We start from the raw sequence: 19098 nt of genomic DNA on the forward strand, positions 1-19098 counted from the left end.
TGGAGATGGAGGGAGCCTCATCTCCACCATGTTTAAGGAAGAATAGTATGTTCAACACTTTCTCCCACATGATTTGTCAAAAACAAAAAGGCTTTCATTCGTCCTATGCGACCTCTGTGCACCACAGAGAACCAGGTGCTGATGACCATATGGCCTATTTGCGAATGTCCAAGATAAATACATTTATTTCTAACATAAATATAGAAAAACATGATTTTGACTTGAAGTTACCTTAGATGTCTTATTAAGCTTCATAGGACCTTTGTTACTGCAACAGAATGAAGCAGGTTATGTATCTGTAGCACAACATCTGCTGTTTGTGTGTGGCTTTGGAGAAGACACATCTGCTCCCTGCTAACACGTAGCTCACTAATGGAGAAGAGATGACCTCTGACCCCAGCTCATCACTAGCCATTAACACTGTGTGTTAATGTTCTGTGTGTTGTAGAGCTGGAGAACCAACTAAATGCACGCATGCTTTGAACAAAATTTGTTTGTCATAGTGACATAGTCCCATTAAAGTGGTGTATTCCTCCAATGTTCAAACTAGGACTAATTCAAATCAGCTTCTCTCAAAATCCTTCCAGCTTTTTCAGCATTGTGTGTCTACATCACTGTTAATAAACTGCAGGTCATTTTGAATCACTGCAGACACATCATAGGTGTTTGTTAGTAATACTGTAAAATCAGCTGTTTGACAAAATTGTATATGGTGGGTTGTGTTTTATAGATTGGCAACATCATTACTTTGAAAAAATCTGTTTACTTTCAGTTCAGACTATTAGCATATTAGAAGAACATATTCATACATAGAATATTTTACATTTTCTCTCTTACCTTCATCATCACTACTGGCATCATTATCATTTTCTTTGTGCCCTCTCTCTCTCAAATTTGAACAACTTTGGGTCACATTCATTATTTTCTCCCTGTTTCGCCCAATGTGTGTTGTCTTCATGTGTCTATACAGTGTGTGTGTTCATTCCTGTCACAAAAAATGTGGTTTCACTGCAGCTCTAATACGTCAAAGACAAGTTGGACAAGCTGGGTGGGTGAACTGTGATCAACAGGACAGTGACAGCCAGGCAGACAGCAGTGGGAATACCCTGCAGGGCTCCTGCAGCAAGCAGGAAGCCTGTGCTTTGTTAACAGGTTTAAGTGGCCCAGCTTCATAATAAGACCATCTTTTGTTACAGACACTCCTCACCTGCCGGTCTGATTCAAGAAATTGGCTGCAGGAAGTCACTCAGCAGCGACAGATGGTGGGAACAGCCTCTGGGCATTCAGCTTTAAGTTACACTCTGACCAGGCTCAGGCCCAGAGACTAAGTATTAAATCCTGTCAACGTTTCTTTATGTAAATATTAACATTGATATATAAAAATGTATGGCACTGTCCAGACATTTAAACTATCTAGGGCCTCTACTGCTACTAACTGCTTGTCTTTGCTAGTCAGATTTATGGCACATATGTATTAAGTGTGGTTCACAGTAAGGAACTTAATTGGACACTTGCTAAATTGAAAATAATATTTGTGATCTTTTGACGCTATTTTAGGTAAAAATAAAAAAAGTCAAATTTTCAAACAGACAGAAGAACAGACCTAAGTTACAGACTGACGCTTCATGATATGACTCATTACCTGTCATTGCGTTTTTTAGATGATTCGTGTCACTAGACTTGAAAAGCAGCACACAAGCCGGATTCTACACTTGCTTTGGTCACCATTAGGAACATGTTGCCCGTGGACCAGTGAACAGACAAGTTACAGCAATGCCTAATTCAATCATGAGGCTTCTGCTTCCCATATCCTGCCATGCAAATGCACACACACATCACACAGCCTAACCACAACAAAAGCACAACTGAAATGATCCAAAAAATGCACACACATCAGCGTTAGAGCACGACTGTTTTATCTTCACCGTGGAGCAGCTGCCTGTTGAGACGCTGTAACCTGCCTTCAGGCTCGTCTCTCACACTTCATAGTTTGCACCACGACCGAATATAAGTCTGGTTTGTTCCATCAGTCTGCTCTGCACGTCACATTGCGACCAATTGAGGAGGAAACCTGCAAACTGTAATGGCCAACAGAATTTTCTTCCTCACTAACCTTATGGTACGTTAGTATTAATAGAAATGCTCTGGAAGCTCTGGAATCATATCATTCAGACATAGTCTCCTGCCTGTGCTCCGTTTATCCAGCCTGAACTCTCAGTGGAGACTGAAGCCTAAAGCACAGACTTCAGGACGCCTCCACTCCTCTGATCACTGCACCCTATATTTATTCTCTTCAGTTATCACTCCACACATTCAGTCTTTTATTTTAGTATTTTTATTCATTTCTTCCCTCTGTTCCTTCCTCATCACTCACCTATTTGTTCTCTCTCTCTACTCTGATCCTTTTCTGCCCTAGAGGAGACAGCAGCCTCAGTGAGGCATGTAAAAATAGAAGCTGCTGAAAAACAACACCATGGACACAGTTAAGATAGCACAGAGGGGAGGGGGTAAGAAGGAAACAGGTTCAAGAATCATAATAATAACAGTTATACTGTGGTCACCTTTGTCTCCTTCACCTCTTGGTAGAGTTCCTGCAACGTAATAAAAATATTTAAAGAAATCACATTTATATTAAGTTCTCTTCAGGTGGAAACCATCTACCATGAGCAAAACAACTGCAGCAGGTTAAACCCATATAGTACACTGCATTCAGACACAGCAGAACCAACTCGACACTGACTTCTCTGTTGATCTCAGGTGCAGATGCTCACCTGGGGTTCAGAGCTGAGGCATATGTGAACGTTGCTGCCAGACATGCTGCTGATGACTATGGGCTTTCACTGGGCACCGCCCAAGTTACCCACACTCCACGAGCTATCGACTCTGCCTGATCCATTTAACTGCATGGGTGAGTGCTGCTGCTGTCTATGGACTGATACCCTTCTCTGACCTGTTCAGTGTGTGTCGTTTGGGTGGAACCATACATTGTTTACAGTTTCTTGCACGCTTTAAAATATGAAAATGTTATGTTCATGTTTCATGTGTTATGACCTTTATGTTAACAGTGTACAGCACAAATGTTTGTGTATTTGCACACATGTACACAGTAAAGCCCTCACGCAGACAGTACCACTACAGATGATTCCGAGGTTGTGGTAAAATCCTGACATCTTGTGGCCAAACAGCCAAAAACTCAAACAGCTTTCAGCAGAAACCCAGGGGTTCAGTAAGAGGCTTTGGGAATGGTATTACAGGATTATGGCTCCTTATTCCACACACACACAACCTTTCCCTTCTTCCAGGTCATCATAAAACCACAAATCAGTGTCAAATTACATGGAATTTATAGCCGTCGAAAAAAGTCTGAAAAGTCACAGATCAAGGTGAAGTTATAAAATATTGATATAAAAAGTTCTCCAAGTTGACACATAATTCAATCTTGACCTGTTCAAGCAGGTGCCACAAACATCTTGGAGAGCAGATTCTTGGTACAACAGAACCTACCGCCATAGATAAAAATACACCATATCACTGCATGGAGATGGAGAGGCAAAAGAGAAGTTGCTGTGATGAACTGCACCTTTGTATGAATCAGAGTGATGGGCCTCAGTCTTAGAACACATACAACTAACGGGGTGTGATCTTCAGATGGTGCTGGTGTCAGAAAGACACACATGTGATGTCAGTGTATAACCTCTGAAGCATTGTTACTCTGTAGAACATATTAGGATGTAGGAAATTGTCCCAGTTCTAACAACTGTTGGTGGTCTCAAGAAATGAACTTTGGTGCTGTGTTCATGTCTGGTTGCAACCCACACACTGGGCTAGATATCAGGAATTTAGCTTCCTAACAATTCAAAATGGTAAAATAATAATTCAATTCAAATGACAAAATGTAAACTGTTCAAACAGCACTAATATGTTTTCATGTTAAGTGAACATTCAAAGCTTGCTGGGCTGGTGACCTTTCCAGGATGTACCCTGTGGCTCCAGCACCCCCGCACCCCGCATGGGAATAAGTGGTAGAAAATGGATGGATGGATGGATGGATGGATGGATGGATGGATGGATGGATGGACGGACGGACGGACGGACGGACGGACGGACGGACGGGCGGGCGGACGGGCGGGCGGGCGGGCGGGCGGACATTCAAAGCAGCAGCAGACGTAGCAGCCTGTGCTGGACTCACAGCGTTGCATAAGAGGGTTTTATATAAGGTTTAAGTACGTATCCTCTGATACCAGCTGTCTTCAAACCTTGCTAATGTATTTTAAAGGATAGAGGTTTGGCTGCAGCCCTTTAGTCCTTCAGTTGTCTCTCTCCTGCTGCCTCGCAGAGGTGTGTCCTGTCTCTTTCTGCTGCTTTACTTGTTGACTGCACTCCATGTATCTTATAGTGTTAAAATGTCTCATAGCATCTTTGCACGCGTTACATTACGTTGTATCTAATCTAATGACACATGCAGCATCACTTGCACATTTTGGAAGTGACAAGTGGAAGCGAATCTTTAATTTTTCCCAAGCCTAAAAAACAAGGCTGGGCTTCAGGTCACATTCCCACTGCCCTGACATATTTAATTCATGGTGGAAAAAAAAGATATTCCATTCAGAAGCAGGACATGTTTTATTAGGCTATTTTAGATCTGCAACTTCCAAAGCTCTTAGATCTGTATTCATATTTATTATCTGTAACTGTGTCAAACTTTGAAGCCCTTTTTATTTGTAGTTTCAAATGTGCTTTCTTGGTCTAGTAGACAAAAACATGAGAATCAATTATATTACCTTCATCCGAAAGGAGGAACCTATAGTACAGTATAGCTAGCCCCAAGTCAGTAAACGCACCATCTATTACATTACATTAAAAGTTTGGATAATAATACATATCATTTTTGTCCTGGAAGACAACATTTGCATGTTGCTTTAAACAAACAGATTTAGTTGTAAAAGTGAAGGAAGGTTAAACTTACTAAAGCATCTGGAGAGCAACAAAGAGAGCAAAATAAACCTGGAGACGTTAGCCGCTAGATATTTTAATGTATATTGTACCATGGTTTAGATAGTTTAGTACTTTTGTTTATGACCTTTTTACATATGTGAAAAAACATGTTTTCACCTACTATTATGACGCCTGATGAATGGGCATCTGCATTTTTAACATTCGCTAGTTCAGGGGCAATAATCTTATTTTACTACATGTACTAAATGGTACAAGAGGGAATTTGCTGTGGCAGTTTGTAAGAAATAACCTTTTGATTATTACGATTATCATGGTGGTGTGTTTTGCCTCACATACAGCATGCAGTGTCGCTTTGCTAAACAGTTTGTGACTCTGCACAACGCTGACTTGCAAAGTTCACCTTTTCAGCATCAAAGGCAGACCTCTCTGACAGTCACACCAGTGTTCACATTACACCATTCTAACAAATGTATAGGTTGTGAGTTCACTAGTCCTATTCTTTAAGTCATGTAGAGTAGTTAATCCTCTGGAAATCCCTGAAACTCTCTACGACCAGGAATCTTCTGTGCACATTCAAATGGGAAGAGTCTGTGTGTGTGTGTGTGTGTGTGTGTGTGTGTGTGTGTGTGTGTGTGTGTGTGTGTGTGTGTGTGTGTGTGTGTGTGTGTGTGTGTGTGTGTGAGTTTGGCAAGTCAAGGTTTGTGGAACCCGAATAATTCTGCTGAAGTCAATAAAACATCAGGTTAAAGGACAGACCTCAACCTGGAAGCGTTCCAACTTGAATAAGGTTGGCAACTAATTAACATTACTAAAATCCAAACACCACCATGTGAATTAAGCAGTAAATACATACACTATTGCTGCAGAATAAGACTTTGCATGAAGGTGAGTTCATTCTGCAGCGTAATGTAATAAAGGAGCCTCCCTCACTTTGACTAGAGCTTTGATTGAGTGAGACCAGACCTGACACGTCACTCATGTGCATCTCTGCACTAAACACACAAGAGCAACTTGACAGCATTCAAATGTCGACCGTCCACAATGACACTGGCCCATCTTACAACACAGGCCTCTGCAGATGCAGACGGCGAGGCCCGTCCGGCCCGGTCATTCTACCCGTACACTTATCCGCGACTTGCGCAGAGCAGCAACAGAAACGCCACAAAACCGCAGCATCATCCAGAAGATGCGCAGAGAGGCGGGGGCCGCGTGAACGGGGCCTGGAGGACGCAGCAGAGGCACGAGGGGAACATAAGCGGCTGCTCACATCACCGCCCGCTGGCGTTTTCATGCTCCACTTACCGCCTCCGCCGCCAGAACCGGGCGCCGCCCGATGCGTCCGGGGACGGCGGGACGAGCACGCAGCGACGGCTGAGGAGGCGAGTGTCCGCTTACCTGCGCTGCTCCGTCGCTCCCTCCAAGATGCTGCACCGGGCAACGTCAGCTCCGCAGTGGCATCACGAAGGATCCACCTCCTCCTCCGTGATGTCGGTGTTACCGGAGCTCCGACTCCGTATTTCCTGACAATGCGGTGCACGTCCCCCCCCCTCTCTGTTTCTCTCTCCCACTCGCTCACACACACACACACACGCACACGCACACACACACACACCGTGGACTCTCCGCCCTCTTTCAGATGTTCTGCCGCGCGTTGACCGGTAGGAAATGGTTGGTGACCGAGGGTTGAACATTATATAGAAGACAAATGTACAATCGACCATGTAAAACAATAAATATTTGACATTTCAAATATTTATATCGTGTCGATATATATAATCATACTGTACATATTTGACAAGACTATACAACGTGTATTTATTAACGTCTTTGCTAATCGATCCTGCAATACTAAATGAAGACCTTCCACTTAAATTGACGGGTCCAGAATAAAAAAAATCAGGAAACCCTGAAGTTTACTTACTTCAGGTTACTTTATTTTTACATTTCTTAAAAGCAAGAATAAAAATAATAAAGGAAGGGGCATTTATAAAAGCCTTCAATTGCTGCAATCTGTCAGGCAGCGTGTTTATTGCCAGACTATAATTTGTATCTTTTTTTAATTTTATAACACATGAATGTAAGTCAGTGAGTTACAGCAAGTCAGTGTAATAGAACCAGGGCTAAATGTCAGGACTGCATCTGTTCATTAGTAATGGTATTTTTGACTGCTGTGTTGTTTAAAAGTTTTACGTTTTAGAGGATAATTATACTCTTTTGAAAGATTTTCAGTATTCTGTGCAGGCTTGTGAAGCTGTTTTTAAGTGGGGACGCTCATTTCATTACCAAGAACCAGTATCTTGGCTTTGTAAATGAAAGCACAGTGTTACTGTCAGTGCATGTTCCTGCTTTTCAAGAAGCCACTTCTCCTCTGAGGTTTTTTGTTTTTAAATTGTTAAACGCAATTGTTGTTAATTGTTCCTTGTCATGAGTTCTAAATGATGGAGGGGTTCAAAGCACCGCCAGAGGGAAAACAGTATCCAGCTTCTGAACCACTGTGACAGCTGCGGTTGGTTGCCACATATCAAAGGGTCATTCAGGTGCCCCTGGAACAGCTTTAGTGAAACAGGTTGGTCGGCTGTTGCTCCACAGAAGAAGGTCCTGGTTTTAACATGCTGGAAAGTGAGGCCTCCAGGTTCCCTCCCACTCTTAAAACCTGCAGGTTGACTGGTGAATGTAAATGGCCCATGCAGGTGAGTGACGGTATTGGAAACATGTTCAGGTTGTGCACTGCCTCTGACTTTATGACTGACTTTACTGAAATTATTATAAAATTATAAAACTTATATTTGGCAACTCACACCTTGTACCTAACTCAAAACAAGACAAATTCCCAACAAAAAAACAAAACCAGTGTTAGATTACTGTAAATGACCTTGTGTTTGCAATTACTCGTTGCTCCACCTCTCCACCTCATGCCTCCAACAATTAGCTGCTCTGTGGATGAAGTTTCACCCACTTTAATCAGATTCAGCAGTTTAATCCAGCAATCTACACCAATGCTGATTTAGAAGCTCCTTAATATTCTGGATTAATCTATAAACCAGGATAAGTTTAATGGATGTCTTTGTCCACTATACTCACGGCTGGGATGTTTCATTCGTACCAATGAATAAATGAATACATTTAAATATCATAATTTTAAATTTGTGCTACGTCCTCTGAGGGTTGGAAACAGAAAAGAAGGTTTCTTTTACTGCTAGTACCAACAGAAGACGTCAGAGCTGTAGAAGAAATATTATTTCTAATATTGATTTGAAAATTTTGGAAATATCATTTTCTTTCCTACTTAATTAGTCTTCCTGTTGCTTTGTTCCTGTAATTCATATCACAATGAATGTCACTGGCAAGAAAATGATGATTCATCCCTGAATGACAAACACCAAGTTCACTGGTGTCATACACTTTATTGCACAACAATAAGACATACAATGAAATACCATTGCACACTAACTGAACGTGACAGTTCTGCATTTTAAGCATGTCTACATTTACAGCTTCATTTCCTGTTTAAAGTCGTATTTTACTTGGTGTGTGGCGCTCGGCTCCAGCTGGCCCTCTCCCTTGTGTGGAGCCTGAAGTGTGTGTTGAGATGTGCCGACTGGTTAAAACATTTCCCACAGACGTGGCAATGAAAGGGTTTCTCCCCCGTGTGGATGCGGTGATGCCTCTTCAGCATACTGACTGTGGTGAAGCTCTTCCGACACACTGCGCAGCTGTATGGTTTCTCTTTGGTGTGCCAGCGCATGTGGACCTCCAGTTGGCAGGCAAAGCTGAAGCACTTCCCACACTCTTTACAGCTGTGCCACCTCTGGATGCTCTGGTTTGGATGAGGTGAGCGCGGTGCAGATGACTTTGGACATTTGGTATTCTTGACCTGCAGTATATGTGTGCTCTGCTTTCCGTTCGAGCGAAGTGGCCCTTTCATCTGCTGTTCTGCTTTTCCACTTTTGTGAGTCCTGGTGGTGCTGGGACACGAAACACTCTGAGCCACTCTAAGGTCTGAATGAACCCCGACAGACAAAGCTAAGCTGGCCAGCCGCTCCTCTCTGCTGCTCTCTGCTTTGATCTCCTGGGACGTTGGGAACACACTGCTGCACACACGCTCAGCTGGTGGGACATGTAGTGGCTCAATGCGAGTTGGGTTTCCTTCCTCCAAGTCTCTTGTTTCATTTGAATGATCCGAATGAGTGTTTGGGGGTTTGGGTTCTCTTTTAACTTGTGCCTGTAGTTCCACACTGCTCTCCCACTCAGAGTCACAGAGTTGTCTGGCCTCTTGGGGCTGGAGAGATGGGGGTTCTGAAAAATAATAACTGGCACAGTCACGCTGGCTGGCTTTGTAAAAATATACTACTGTTAGTGTTGTTCAAGTCATACCCAAGCCTGGCCTAGAAGATTTCTATTCTGTGAATCTGCAATAAAACACTAGCTACAGTTAAAATTATTATTATATCTGGAACTGTATGAATGTGACCAAAATCCCCCCAAAACAATAATTAGTGCACCATCTATGACACAGTTCAAAGATGGCTCTGTGGTCTGACTGTACTGTACTGTTACTGTGATTGTGTTTTGGTTCAGGTTTTTTAGTTTATACAGCTACTTCACTTCTTTTTCAAGGGGAGGTATGTTGTGTTTGAATGCATTGCTCCTGGCGTCTTACTAAAAACTTCTGATTATCAAACTATCGCTGCCTTTTGTATCTAAACACCTGAATGGACTCCCCACCATCTAAACCAGCAGTCCAAAGTTTACACATTTTTGCCTCACACAAATGCTACTGGATAATTTACCACAAAGGCTCTATTCGTACAAATGCATTTATATTGCTGCTGTAGAATCTTGGGGAAAAGATGAGCCTTAAAGAAGAATTGGGAAAACTCAGATCGCTTGATGATAGAACTGATACAATAATCAATCACCGCTCAGCCACCGAACCACTCATGCTTTGATGTGCAGCTGTTGCTGCCGCTTTCTTCCTCTGCTGTTGTTACACGGACAGTTTCCACTGAAATCAGTGGCACGTGCGCGTGTGGGCGGGGCCTCCGTGTCTAAAGGCTGCGTTTCGACCGGAGCTCGGCGGACGCCGTCAGACGCCGCTGCTCTGCTCACCTGGATGCAACAGGAGCCGCTGGAGCGCCACGTCTAGGAGCCGTCGCAGACGCTCGTTCTCCTCCTTCGAACGCACTACTTCACTCTGATATTCTGCCACCGTTTCTTTGACCGCGCGGAAAATCTCCTCGGCGGCCGCGGTCAACCTGTCATTAAGAAAAGCGTTGAGCAGCTCCAGTTTGGTCATGGTTCCGCCGCTGCCGTCTCTCTGTTTACATCCACTGACCTGGAAACAGACGCTGACCCGGCTTTGAGCCGTCTGCTTCCACGTTCTACACCGACAGTCGCGTTTCATCGCGCCACCTGCTGATCGGATGACTGAACTGCAGACTCGAAGAACTGGATCCTGCTTGCCTCATCACTTGTCTTGGTTTTGTGCAAAGGCCCTCAGGATGTACACTGCTGATGTGACAGCATAATTAATGTTTTTAAAGCAATGCTCTAAGTCTTAAGTTAAATAATTAAATAATGGTTACACCTCAACAGGACCTAAAGTTTACACCTTGTTTGCCATAATACGTTCACCTAATGTGAATCAGTATATCACTCATGAGAACAGACAGCAAAAACAAGACAAAGGACACAGTTGGATTTGTCACTTAATAATTTCAGAACAAATAAGGCAAGCATTAAATACAGTGACTAGTACTAACATTTTGATCACCTGTCGAGCAGCGTTTCTGTATGCGCCTGTTAGAACCAGGGAAATGTCTTTATATAGACTACTGTCCTACAGAACAAATAACCAGATGTGCTGTTCACAGATGATTTATTCACTATATTAGTATACTATAAGTGGTGTATAAATCTCTTTCACTTTGTCATTCATGCACAGGATAACTTTATTACTTATTACTAGTTTATTACTAGTACTTTATTAAAAGCTTCATTGGTTGTTACAAAACGTGGCAGAAAAGTAATTAAATTCTATTTTGAATGAACACTTGATTATCGATTGGACTGCTCATTAAAAGCATTATTTTATTTACAGTCATTTACAAGTCGCTCTGAACAGTAAGCGTGTGGAGAAAAGGGCAGGACAGAGCAAACAAACAATACTGCCAAAACAAAGACAAGAAGGGACAGCATTTTAACTGAAATACAGTGTTTGTCAGGGTATACGAACATACAAACATCAAGAGTCCCTGAGGTGTTCAGTAACAAAGACTAGAGAGGAACTATCACAACAGTGACAATGTCAAAGATTAAAAGAGACAAGCAGCATACACACTGTAACACACCACTGCCATGTTAAACATGAGTGACAGGCTATAGAAATGATTTCCTAACTATAAGTCGTGATCTTTGTTGACTGGGTCCTCATTAAATTAAAATGTACACATACAAACATCAGCTGAAAACTAGATGAATAGACAGATACATTAACCAAGATTTAAAGAACCAAAACCACAAGTTGCTAGAGCCAGCTCATTAAGTGCAGCATTCATCAATTCTATAGTCACTTTGCCCTTTGCATACACAGTACACACATACGACTACTTTCTAAAATGATGTAGTCATTTCCAACATTTCACATCCTCCGACAATTAATGAGAACTCAATGTTCCTGAATTCTCACAGCACCACCAGTCTCTCTATTCTGGGTGACAAGATGACCGTAAAGGCAGGAATTTGAAGACAATTTTATATTTGAAGAGGTTTAAAACGTAGAGAACCACATCTTTTAAGTATAGCACAATGAGTGCAACTTAAGGAAAATGATAAACCTTTAAAAAGTCCTAGGTAGATATTGCTTGATGGGCTTCCCCTTTGTAAAATCAATTACTTCAAGTTCATGAGTTAGAAACTGGGGTATGGATTTCAATTGTGCTGAAGTCCTCAGCTGTCAATCATCTCTGACAGCTCCTGCAGCAGGTCGTCTTCTCCAAGGCCCGGGTCAATGTCTTCCTCCAGATGGTCGTCAGCAAACTCACTTATCAGCTCCTCAAAATCATCTACAGCTGAGGAGGAGGCAGCAGCACCAGAAGCGGAGGTGGTGCGGGACATGCCCATGCTCTGTCTCCGAGTTTTAGGAGCTTGAACAGGACTCTTCAGGATTGGGCTGACATGGAGAAAAAGCCGTGTTATTTAACTTAATGACAGACAGGCCTGCATTTGTGTCACTGGGTTTATCTCCCAGAGTAACTAAAAGCACTTTATAGCATTAACCAAACAACAGAGAAAGAATACGACCAACTTTAATAATTCACTCTCCAGCCTACGAGTGTAACTACTAATGTCTGACATTCTATGAAGTTTAGAGTAAACCTTGTGAACCCTACCTTTGGGGAACAGTGCAGGCAGCAACACTGACAGCCTGCTTGGCTTCGTGGCTTGGACTTTGTTTGAAAACAGGAACCGTCTGGAGCTCCTCTTTCAGAGGGCTGGAGTTGGAACCTGAGTCCAGTAAGGTGCTGGGAGTGTGGGGAACAGCAGAGCTGAGCTGAGCATCTGCAGTGAAGGATGGGAACACCTGGCAACACAGAGATCACAGATTTTGTATCATATTTTATATATTTTAGTGTAAAACTAGATGTAACATTACATTTTGGTCTGACATGTAAAAGAAAAATCACTGAGAAATGTAAATTTTAAGAAGATTGCATCATCCAGAGACCCCAGCCCATGTTCCTAATAGACCTACCTGGCTTTCCTTTATTGGCTCCTGAACTGTGGGGGTGCTGTTTAGTGGTTTCACAGCAGCGACGGCAGACCGCTCAGCTCCCTTCCTCTTCTGACCTGGCTTCACCTGCACTGCAGGCTTTACGACAGAAGGCTTCACATTTAGTTTTGGCCTCACTGAAAAGGAAGCAAAAATATAGATTAAAAAAAAATTTATTGTTCTTATATAATAAATAGAACTATTATGTTGCTGTAAAGTTGATTTGTCAAATATGGCAACACGAGTTGTTGTTACTTACACATTATCATGTCATGTCAAAAATAATTAGAACAGATAACTGTCTTGTATATTTATGGAGCATTTTTTTTTTAAATTGGAGAGTATGTGGTTTCTTTGTGGTATAATGGTCAGTGGTGTATTTCCATCAAGCCAGCATTAGACATGACTTACCTTTGGTGTTTGTAGAGCTTTTTGAAGATGTCTTCTGATTTTTGTTATGTATTGTATCAGCAGTAGGGTTTCTATCAGTGGCAAGTGACAATATTAGGGTTTTGCTTGTTTTTTTGTCTGGGACCTCCCTAGAGCTTTGTAAATGGTTTTCAGGTTCACTCTGCTCCACAGAGACTGAGGTCACACTTGCTGCTGCTGTATCTGAAGTTACAAAACTGTTCACAGATGATCCAGTCTTGGATTTTAGGGGAATCAGCTTACGAATAGGAAGCTTTTGGATGACAGAGTTAATGTCAGGGGTGTTAGAGGAAGTTGATAAAGAGCTTGGTGATGCAGAATTGATCTCAGCAGGAGCTTTCCTCTTCAGGGTTACATCAGAAGCTTGTTCCTCAGAAGGTTTGGCCTCTGCTGAGGTTCTTGTCCGATTCTCTATTTTCTGCTTGCGAAGGCGTTTCTCTTGCATGATCTCATCAAATGTCTTGACCTTGATAATGTTACTACAGGCAGAACTGGTCTAGAAAGACAGGAAAAATTGTTGTGGTGACAGAATAACTAGTAACCTCATCTTTTATTGCAATAATTAACAACTCACCTCTGGAACAGCGGTGCAAGTTTTCACAGGCATTTCTGTGCTCTCAGGGGTCTCTGGTGTGGCATTTCCTTATAAAATAAACACAACATTCAGGTTTTAAACTCAAACATGGTACATTAGGAGTGGAGCATTGTAAATTTAATTGAATTAAACTATTTCTCAACATGGGTCAATGCTCACTTACTTTGTGAAGCCAGTTTGTTGACGCGCAGTAGCCGAGGCTTTGTATCACAATTTTCCTCAGTTTCAGAGCTCCTTTTGTTTCCAGCTTCCTCAGTCTGTTGAGGCGAATGACCCTGCATCCTTGCTGCCTTCTCCTTACGGATCTCCTCCAGGGTCTTTACTCTAACCTCCCCTATGTTCGCAGCCTCAGAAGAAGACCCCACTGCATTCAAATCTCCCTGGCTCTTAATGCTGATGTTTTGATCCTCCTGCTTTCGTTTCTTTGTGGGAGCAATCTCAGTGAACATCTTGATTTGACCAATAGAGTCATCTCCGACAGTGATGGCTCGTTTGGAACCTTTTTCTCCTTTAGTATTGATGGTTTTACTGATTTCTGGAACAACAGCTGAAGAGCCATCAGCATGATCCACAAACTGAGATTTTGCTGCTTTCTCCTGTCTAATCTCCTCCAGAGTTTTGATGTAAATCTGCTCTGAAGGTTTGTTGGAATCAATGTTGGTCTGACCTGTTGTGAACATTCAGAGACAAAAATAAGTCATTGTGATTGAATCTTGTTCTTCGATAAGAGACTGTACAATGTTAAAAGATTATTACACTTTTCGGCTTCCTACCTATTTTAGTGGGTGTGGCAGCACTGGCAGGCAATCCAATTCTTTGCCTAACAGGCTTCAAAGCTGAAAGGATAAAAAGGATTTTAATCAATATTTCCAATCCGGAGTTTTAAAATATCAACCCCATAAAAACAAAACTGGTGTCTGTAGACAAACATAAGGTCAACTAAGAGATCTCAAAAATACATTTTCCTTCTGACCTTACAGAAAACAGAACATCCTTAACGAGCACAGTAAAAGGTTATACCCCAGTGAATAGCAGTGATTTAACACAACTCACCTTTCGGAGGGGGCACTGATGACTCTTCCTCTGCCACAACTCTGCCAAGGCGCTCGGCCAGACTCCTTTTTAGTGGAAAACCTTCTCCACTTTTTTTACCAGCACTAGGTAGCTTCCTGCCAAGCCTGTCAGTCATGCTGGGCCGTGATCTCCCAGTTTCTGTGGAGACAAGTGTGCCTAGGTTAAAATATGTATGAAGTACAGGTTACAATCACAAAAAGAAGTTGATGTACAGTGGATTGTTGCCAAAATAGTGAGCAAAGTAGTACTTTTGCCAAAAAAGAACATTTCTAACCCAATATGTATACAATGTATATGCATAAACAACAACTTAAATTAGATATCAAAATCATCAACATCTGATGTGAAAAATACGAATTTGTGTATCCAGATATTCTGACTATACAAGTTGCTGCTTTTTACCTTCTCGAACATCAAAAAGAGCTTCTTGAAAAAATGTCAAATGTATGTTTTCTTTCTCTCCATTAGCTGAAGTGTTAGCACTCTGGATGGGATAGCCAGCTCTCTTCATGCTGGCCTTCAGAGCCTTCCTTAGGCGGATCTCCTCTAGAGTGCTCACTCCAAAGTTCAGGCAGTCATCTGTAATGCACAAAATAAACATACATTAATATAAAAACAGTCATTAACAATTTTGAATTTTACAGATTTGTGCAAATATTTGCATCTGGCTTCAGTCTCACCTGACTTTGGTATCTTCTTAGGAGAAAGAGCAAGCTTGCTCTCTTCTCCCTCCTCCGAGAACTGATCTGAAAACAAACACAAGGGTGCTAAGAATCACATACATTTTTTCACCTCACCAGGACACAATCTGTGTAACATGCACGCATGTAACCAGGTTACAGACATCTTTCTTAAGAAAGTTGGCTACTTAAGTGTCATGTGAACAGGAATGAATTTTTGTTATTGGGACAGGGAAATAAAGAACTCAAGAATTTTAGATAAAGAACAGATCCCCCTGCCATATTTTAATCAGGTTTTTACAAGACCCAAATAAGTGATAAAAAGTGCAATCACTGCACGGGTGCCACACATTTTTCCAAAAAGACAAAGAATGAAGATTAGTTTTCTGGTTTTGAACAACACCTTCAAAATAAGCCTGAGGTAGATGAGAAATCCGACTACTCTTCTGCTGCACAAATTGACAGTAATCTGGCCATCAACCCATGTCCAGTTGTTCCCTAATTAACGATAACCAAAGAACCCTGATGTCTTTGAGTAATCTAGTTACCTAAGTAAAATCACCACATTAACTCTAACTAACCATCTTCATCCTCATCATCATCTGCTGGATTGATCACCACTGGAGGGTGAGTGGGGCTCGGTACTGGCTCCTGTGTTTCCGTCTTCATTACCCCTCTGATCTGAGGATTAGCTGGAGTGGGAATAGGGGCAGCTGGGGGTGGAGCTGGTTCCTCGTCTGGCTGTTCATCATTCTTGCTCAGACCTAAGGCAATTACAATTATGAAATTACCTACAGATGGATGCCAAATGATTAAACAATCTGAATTTCAATTTAGGTGTGTATGAAAAAACATGTCTATTTACTTTTATTAGGTGGGACAAAGACGCCATCAATGTACCGGGGCTTTTCATGAGAGAAGGCACAGTGAGGCTTCTGGCAGCCAGCCGGCTGGTTCTCCCAATAACAAGGTATCTCCTTTCGGTTTTTCTGTTGAAATATAGTATATAAAAACATAGTAGAATGTATAGGAGGACAGAGGCTGATTATATCTCATTTATCAAACGAAAAGCTGAATGTAAGTATAATTGATTTTAGTTTCTTCTAACGGGTCAGAAGCAAATCAAGTTGAGTCTGTGACACAAGACATGATTTTTCCCCAAAAATGGCCACTAAAGATGCAGCCTTCCTTTAATTGGACAAACCATTTTAATTTAACTTACTGTTATCTCCATGTGGCGAAACTTGCAGACAGTACGAAAGCAGCGTCCTTCCTGCCACAGGTTGCAAACGGTCTCATTGCCCATTGCTGCTTCACAGTGTCGAAAAGGGCAACTGTCGCCCTGCAGGATATATGATGAGAAATGATGATGATTCTTAATGCATTTATTTTAATCACCAGTCACCTTTCAAGGCAAAGCCTATGTGTGAGATTTGAGGTAAACATTTGCTTACCTTAGTACAGGTGGAATAGTAAAAGAAGTAGCAATCATCTCCATTGCTGGTCATGGTAGCCCGTCTGAACTGGTCTTAGTGTTAAGGTTATCAATGATAGCCTCAGCAGCTGGTTCTCTTCAAGGCCAACAGGACTCTGTCTAACAACAAACAGTCCAGCAAAACATCAGTAAGGGAAACATTCCATTACAGCAACTTACATAAATTATAGGCATTTGAAGTTTTTTAATTCTTATTAATTCATTAATTTTAATTTCTTTCAAAATGGCCTATGCACATTTAGACTCCAGTCAAATATTTTGAGTGATGTGACCTCTCAAAGTTACTTCAAAACACTAGTACTGCGCTACATTTATTTAACTGGGTGTATAGCATGGTGCCAACTTTACCTGAGGTAGCTGAGAAGATTTCTCCCTCTCGAGTGCACTGTTGGTAGGTGTCTCCTTGTTGGTATGAAGTCCTGAAGGAACACTTGATCCATAAGATAACAGGAAAAGGGAGTTGGAGCGCCCAGAGATATTTTTCTTCCTATGACATCCCTCTGAGACTCTCTTTGACATCTTTATCTCCACCAGAGAACTAAATATTACTGATGTTGGAAGCAACAAAGTCCTTTGGGTATCTCTTTTTTTATTTGATTAGATTATTCACTTATGAAGGAAATAAACAGGGGGACATAAACAACCAGTAAAGAAAAAAAGAGATCCAAAAGCTTTTTAACTGGGGTGGAAAAAATGGGAATAACATGCGATGGTGGGTGGGGAAAAAACATCCGCTGCTTCTTCTTGGGCTTGGAGGTTTTGGTGATAACAAGCAAAAATTAGCCATATTCAAACTTCTAGAGATTTTCAGCTGACACCACTGATGAGGGGAAAAAAATCTTCTGCCAATGTATTTTGAATAGGAAAGCTATCCAAATCCAGAGATCCCAACAAATGGCCAGGAACATGTATTTAAACCTACAAAATCAGTAACAAAAACACCACTCCCGAGAAGAACTGAAACAGATTATTAACATACAAAATAATGTGCACAAATACAAGACAGACAGCTGAATCTTTGCACACAGACATAGAAGATCATGAGACAAATAACAGCTCCAGTGCAAACTAGAATGCAATAATACTAGGGCCAACAAGGATTCGGTTTAGTGAAATGTCATTACACTGGTTTATTAAATCTGTTGCTTGAATCACGTATCTAAGCCAGGACAAAGAGCAGAACACAATTTTTGGGGGGAACCTGAGCATAAATTATTTATTTACTGCAGCCAAAAAACGGGTTCTCCTTCATCTTTTGGACCACAAAATATGATGTCCTTTAAGTGAGAACGGGACCCTAAAACGCAGGAAATGCACAAAAATAACGACCCAAAAGGCAAATCCTTGGCATTACTGTACACAACAATAGCTTTCTTGATGCTACTTTAGGTTTCGAGCTAATTATCAGGAACATCTAATTAAAATTACCATTCCCTGAATAATAACACACGATACGGGATTGTGCAATTGTGTATATTGTACCCGCTAATCAAAAGAGATAAGAAATCACATACTTACTGGACAGTCATATAGCCCAAAGCTAGCTGAAGCGAAACGAGATTCCCACGCGTGACTGAAAAGACTATGCGTCAGACAACTAGTGTTAGTTTCTGTTCGGAATACTCAACTCTTACTCTTATATGTATCCTCGTTATTATTCCCACCATCTGAACTAGGGTTACTTATCCTATAAGTTGTGTGACACAGCAGAGGCCTAACTGCAACACAAATATCTCACCATACTTTCCTTGGCTAACGTCAGCACTGTTACGACATCAATTCGTGTTGTAAATACCGTGGTATTCACTTAAACGTTACATTTACCGTGCCACATAACCAATGTGCTGTACAATTAAGGTATGTGATGTTATTTACCAGTATCGAGTTTTAAAAGATTAAAAAAATGTTGTGTAACGAAGAAAAACACATCCAAGTCGATGACTGTCGAAACCGCTTTCACACTAATGCAAAATGGCGGCCGGAGAAGAAATATCTACGCAGACGCTGACGATCTTCTTCTTCCTCCTTCTTTGGGTTATTGGTGGTTGTCAGTCTTAGTAGAACATTACCGCCATCTTCTGTTTTGGAGTATGAATTG

General features: G+C 41.6%; 3 protein-coding genes across 30 annotated transcripts in view; all 3 read right to left on the reverse strand.

Moving 5' to 3' along the window:
* Positions 1-6507, reverse strand: part of nfasca (neurofascin homolog (chicken) a) — a 90355-nt gene extending 83848 nt beyond the window's left edge. For 17 of the 23 annotated variants that reach the window (XR_008694667.1, XR_008694665.1, XR_008694666.1 and 14 more), the window contains exon 1: positions 6352-6507. The gene's annotated coding sequence lies outside the window, so the exon portion shown is untranslated. Of the gene's footprint in view, positions 1-6258 lie in introns of all 23 variants that reach the window. The other 6 variants (XM_055508762.1, XM_055508763.1, XM_029151916.3 and 3 more) reach the window with 3 other exon arrangements.
* Positions 6508-8340: 1833 nt separating this feature from the next.
* Positions 8341-10356, reverse strand: LOC114855588 (zinc finger protein 250-like). The gene is made up of 2 exons (XM_029150874.3): positions 10066-10356; positions 8341-9252 (listed from the first exon to the last, which is right to left on the reverse strand). The coding sequence occupies exons 1-2, from the start codon at positions 10250-10252 to the stop codon at positions 8477-8479; spliced, it is 963 nt and encodes a 320-aa protein (XP_029006707.1). The 5' UTR covers positions 10253-10356; the 3' UTR covers positions 8341-8476.
* A 664-nt stretch (positions 10357-11020) lies between these two features.
* On the reverse strand, positions 11021-18996 carry zc3h11a (zinc finger CCCH-type containing 11A). 6 transcript variants are annotated; one of them, XM_029150869.3, is made up of 17 exons: positions 18876-18991; positions 18519-18582; positions 17349-17419; positions 16960-17099; positions 16728-16847; positions 16371-16494; positions 16087-16269; positions 15506-15571; positions 15228-15404; positions 14805-14963; positions 14525-14587; positions 13915-14418; positions 13731-13798; positions 13139-13652; positions 12710-12864; positions 12348-12538; positions 11021-12127 (listed from the first exon to the last, which is right to left on the reverse strand). In XM_029150869.3, exons 4-17 carry the CDS (start codon positions 17011-17013, stop codon positions 11905-11907), a joined length of 2601 nt encoding a protein of 866 aa, XP_029006702.1. In that variant the 5' UTR covers positions 17014-17099; positions 17349-17419; positions 18519-18582; positions 18876-18991; the 3' UTR covers positions 11021-11904. The 6 variants fall into 6 exon arrangements, with proteins under 6 accessions (XP_029006702.1, XP_029006706.1, XP_029006704.1 ...); XM_029150873.3 differs by lacking the exon at positions 18519-18582 and having other exon boundaries at positions 16960-17095; positions 18876-18996; XM_029150871.3 differs by lacking the exon at positions 18519-18582 and having other exon boundaries at positions 18876-18996.
* Positions 18997-19098: the final 102 nt, after the last annotated feature.

This window comes from Betta splendens, chromosome 5, assembly GCF_900634795.4.
Source record: "Betta splendens chromosome 5, fBetSpl5.4, whole genome shotgun sequence".
Lineage (NCBI taxonomy): Eukaryota > Metazoa > Chordata > Actinopteri > Anabantiformes > Osphronemidae > Betta > Betta splendens.